The sequence below is a fragment of the Tachysurus fulvidraco genome, chromosome 15, assembly GCF_022655615.1.
Source record: "Tachysurus fulvidraco isolate hzauxx_2018 chromosome 15, HZAU_PFXX_2.0, whole genome shotgun sequence".
Lineage (NCBI taxonomy): Eukaryota > Metazoa > Chordata > Actinopteri > Siluriformes > Bagridae > Tachysurus > Tachysurus fulvidraco.
The window spans coordinates 23470947-23475946 of NC_062532.1; the positions used below are offsets into that span (position 1 = coordinate 23470947).

General features: G+C 45.4%; 1 protein-coding gene across 1 annotated transcript in view; it reads left to right on the forward strand.

The window, feature by feature from the left end:
- The window catches only part of hsd3b7 (hydroxy-delta-5-steroid dehydrogenase, 3 beta- and steroid delta-isomerase), a gene marked incomplete in the record, with an annotated part of 27865 nt that overhangs the window by 11374 nt on the left and 11491 nt on the right, over positions 1-5000 (forward strand). Inside the window, 1 exon segment of the mRNA XM_047800779.1 lies at positions 3867-3975. Coding sequence (XP_047656735.1) covers positions 3867-3975 — 109 coding nt within the window.

Here is a 5000-nt window from a genome sequence, read left to right on the forward strand (position 1 = left end):
GATACTACGGCAATTAACCCATAAAGACAGTATTTGGGAATGGTCAGATGCTCATGAGCAGGCATTTGCACGGCTCAAAGACATCATCACCGAAGCTCCAGTTCTCAAATATTACAACCTGGATGAGCCACTGACACTTCAGTGTGATGCGTCAGAGACTGGGTTTGGGGCTGCTTTACTTCAAGAGGGGGCACCAGTTGCTTATGGAAGCCGGGCATTGACACAGACAGAGAGAGGTTATGCCCAGATAGAGAAAGAATGTCTGGCTATTGTCTTCGGTATTCCATCAGTATACGTATGGGCGCAAAGTAACGGTACACTCTGACCATAAGCCGCTGGAAAACATAGAAAGAAATCTCCTCACATCTTGGCATAGAGGGATGCCTAAGAAGGGCGAGAGAATGTGTTTATTGGTTGGGGATGAATGATCAGATAAAGACATTTATAGGAAAATGTGACATCTGCAGATCTATGGATGTGAAACAGCAGAAGGAGACCCTGTGTCCTCATGAACTACCAAGTACCCCATGGTCTAAGGTGGGAACAGATATATTCACTTTAGACAACAGAAATTATCTGATCACTGTTGATTACCTATCTAATTTCTGGGAGTTGGACTACTTATCTGACACACGATCCACCACAGTCATCCATAAGCTGAAATCACATTTCACGAGACACGGCATCCCAGATGTTCTTATATCGGACAACGGCCCTCGATACGCGTCAGAAGACTTCAAAATGTTCAGCAGACAGAGGGAATTTAGACACAAAACATCCTCCCCGGCCTACCCACAAAGCAATGGGATGGCAGAATCAGCAGTAAAGACCGCAAAACGGTTGTTGAGGAAAGCAAAAGCTGATGGGAAGGATCCATACCTCGCTATGCTCGATCAGAGAAACACACCATCACAAGGGGTCAAAGCAAGCCCAGCACAGCGATTGTTTAGTAGGAGAACCAGAACTCTGATGCCCATGCATGACAACCTGTTACAACCAAAGGTGCTTAACACTCGACAAGGACAGATTGAGAACAAGAACCGTCAGGCTGCATATTATAACAGACATGCAAAAGATCTCAGTCCTCTAAAACAAGGAGACAAAGTCCGTGTCCAGCCCGAGGTGCACAACGAAACATGGAGGAAAGCGACAGTAGTGAAACCTGTGGACTGCAGGTCTTATGACGTCCAGCTCGACTCAGGGAACATTCTGAGGAGAAATCGCCGACACCTCAGGAATTCTATGTATTACAGAAGATAGAATGAAACATTGTCTTTATTATTTATTAAAGCTGTCCTGCGTACGGGTCTGTCTCCTTCATTAGTGGTTGTGACAGTCTGCTGCTCACTGGATGGTTTTAAACTCTAGCGTCTGTGTGAAAACACCAGCAGGAGATCAGTAGTTATACTGAGAAAAACCAGACAACATTTACTGTCACAGAGATCAGACTTTTTCCTCAGTCCGACTTTCAGGGGAACATTAAAATACGTAGCATACAGCCGCTTTAATTCAGCTTTCGTTTGATTTCAACACTGATGGTTTGTTTAGGGGGGGCACTGTGGCTTAGTGGTTAGCACGTTCACCTCACACCTCCAGGGTCGGGGGTTCGATTCACACCTCCGCCTTGTGTGTGTGTGGAGTTTGCATGTTCTCCCCGTGCCTCGGGGGTTTCCTCCGGGTACTCCGGTTTCCTCCCCCGGTCCAAAGACATGCATGGTAGGTTGATTGGTATCTCTGGAAAATTGTCCGTAGTGTGTGAGTGTATGTGAGTGAATGAGAGAGTGTGTGTGTGTGCCCTGTGATGGGTTGACACTCCATCCAAGGTGTATCCTGCCTCGATGCCCGATGACGCCTGAGATAGGCACAGGCTCCCCGTGACCAGAGAAGTTCAGGTAGAGAATGAGTGAGTGAGAGGTTTGTTTAGTGAGAAATGTCACTGAAGGTCATGAGCCCATAACTCGACCTACGTCTTTCCTCTGCATCCTGCCACCTCTCCCTTCCTGCAGCGGTACATGAGAGACGTCCCCCTGACTTTACACACGACTGTCCTTTCTGTTCACACACACAGTGTTACATGATGTTATTCACTGCTCCAGGTTACAGTCAGTCTTTGTGTTTTTATGGAGCATTTTCAGGAGAAACAGGTCCAGGTGCCGACGGTCACTTTTATCTTCAGTACAATGGTACAGAACACACACTGTGATGCTGGAAGAGTTTTAGTGTTGATTGATTTTAATTTCTACAAAAACATGAATAATTTACACGTTTCGGTCAGTGTGGTGTTATAACTATGTTCTGTGCTGTTATAGAAGGTGAATGAAGCCTTGCATTAGAGTTAAACTAATGATTATTATTTATTTTTATATTACTTTCATATTCTTGTTTATTTATTTATATATTTATTAAATCACCCAGTTATTCTTACTCATTTTATTTTACAAAGAGAGGATTGGAAAAAGGTGGTCCTCTCTCTCTCTCTCTCTCTCTCTCTCTCATAGATAATATATATATAGAGCGCGATCAAGAGCGCTAGCATGGGATCTGGATATTTAGATAGATATAGAAGTATAGATGTCGCTGTAGGTGTGGGCAGCTAGCTATATCGAACGCTAATGAAACACATCTCTCGCTCTCTATCAGAGAGAGAGAGAGAGAGAGAGCGAGAGAAGGAGAGAGGGCGAGGGAGAGAGAGAGAGAAGGAGGAGAGAGGGATGGTGGGGGAAGAGAGCGAGACTCTGAGCGATCTATCGAGAGAGCGATGTAATAGCTCTCTGTCTAACACGCTCATGGGGGGCGAACTCTTAGCTCAAAAACTGCAGCGATGTGCGACCTCTCAACGAGCTTCTCTCCTTCTCGCTCTATCGCTTATAGCGCTATTGAGATGGCTATCTATTGATAGCTCGTTGCTCGCGCTCGCACGGGAGTGGAGAGAGAGAGAGAGAGAGGAGGGGGAGAGGAGAGAGAGGGAGAGGAGAGAGACGGGGAGGGTGGGGAGGATGGGAGGAGAAGAGAGAGCAAGAGAGAGAGAGTCGCAGAGAGAGAGAGATAGAGTAGAGAAAGAAGGGAGAAAAAGTGAGAAGGGAGGAGGTAGGAGGAGGCTGAATTGGAAGAAAAGGGCGGGGGAGGGGGGAGAAGGAAAGGCACAGACTAGGGAAGAAAAGGGAAAGTGGGAGGATTGTGGTGGGGTGTAGAAGGAGCGAGCTGAAGAGACTCGTTATCATGACAAGAAAAACAAAAGATCTGTGAGGAAAAAGTCTCTCATGCTCTCTGAAAACCATCTCATGCTATTGTGCTGAGATACTTTACTGATGATGCTTAGAAGATCTTGGCCTGGTTTGTGACCATCTGAAGTCACAGACAGCAGCACGTTGCTCCACATCTGGGCGAGTCGAAGACGTGCTTCAGAGATCTGGAAGAGAGAGAATCAAATCTAGCACGTGTCCTGGACTGAACACCAGGCCTTCAGCAGACTGACCAACAAAAAAATAATAAAAAACATTGTTGTGTCAAGGAATGTTTCTGAAGCCAGCTCAGATGTTTTATTTCTCTTTTATCTTGGAACTGGATTCACTCACGAGTCGAGGTCAGCCTTTAAAAACACGACATCCAGCAGTTCTCCCGTATGAGCTGATGTTCACAGGTTTCTGTAGGACACGCTGCAGGAGATGATTCCTCAACACTTTACCTCCAACTTTAACAGCAAGCCCGAGATCATGTTCCTCATCATGTTCCTGATCATGTTCCTCAGCATGAACTTACAGAGATGTGATGTTTCTACTGAGTCCTTCATTTATTGCTCATGTCAAACTGTAAATACTTTAAAATGAACAAAATAATCTTTTAGTAATAAAGTCCTTCATCCACAGGAACAGAAAATGTGATTAAGGTGTGTCAGGAGCTCGGGATCCAGAACCTGCTCTACACCAGCAGCATGGAGGTGATCGGACCCAATGTGAAGGGAGACGTTTTCATCAGGTCAGTCTGCTGTGTAACTTTAACATGACCTCATGACATAATTCTCTCTCTCTCTCTCTTCGGATCTCTCTCGTATCTAGAGATAGAGATAGGAGATGTAGAGCTGGAGGAGAGAGAGAGGTAGAGAGAGAAGAGAGAGATAGAGTGGAGGAGAGCGAGAGAGTAGAGAGAGTTAGAGGGAGCGAGGAGGAGAGGAGAGTTATAGAGAGATAGGAGTAGGAGAGTAGAGATGTAGAGAGATAGAGATAGAGAGAGAGAGACGTAGTATAGTATATGGAGTAGAGAGAGAGAGAGAGACGAGAGAAGAGAGAGAAGAGAGAGAAGGAGAGAGAGAGAAGAGAGAGAGAAGAGAGAGACAGAGAGAGAGAAGAGAGAGAAAAGAGAGAGCGAGAGAGAAGTAAGAGAGAGAGAGAGAGAGAGAGAGAGAGAGAGAGAGAGAGAGAGAGAGAGAGAGAGAGAGAGAGAGAGAGAGAGATATAGAGATCGTATCTCTCTATTCTCTCCGAGAGGATAGATGATAGAAAGAGTAGAGAGATATCGTTAGTAGAGTTGAGTAGTATAGAGTAGCGAGACGCTATATATCTCATCTAACAATGCTACTACTCTCTCTCTCGCGCTCTATATCTCCTATCTCTCATCTCCATCGCTCTCTCTCCCTCTGTCTGCACAAAACAACACAAAACAAACACAGCTTGTTGCATGACATGAGGCGATGCAGTAGACAGTATAGCTCAGTGGTTAAGGTGTTGGACTACTGATTGGAAAGGTTATGAGTTCAAATCCCAGGTCCACCCAACTGACATTTTTGGGCCCCTCAGCAAGGCCCTTAACCCTCAATTGCTCAGTTGTATAAATTGAAATAAATATAAGCCGTTACAGTTGTGCTTCTGACACTGGAGACTTTACAGCACATTACAGAAAGTTCTAGTGGACAAACACTCCCATAACTGGGGATTTATCTCAGTACAGAGTAACAGTTATTGGGTCATGGGGAAGGCGTGGCCTATTTGGTCATCTCACCCTCC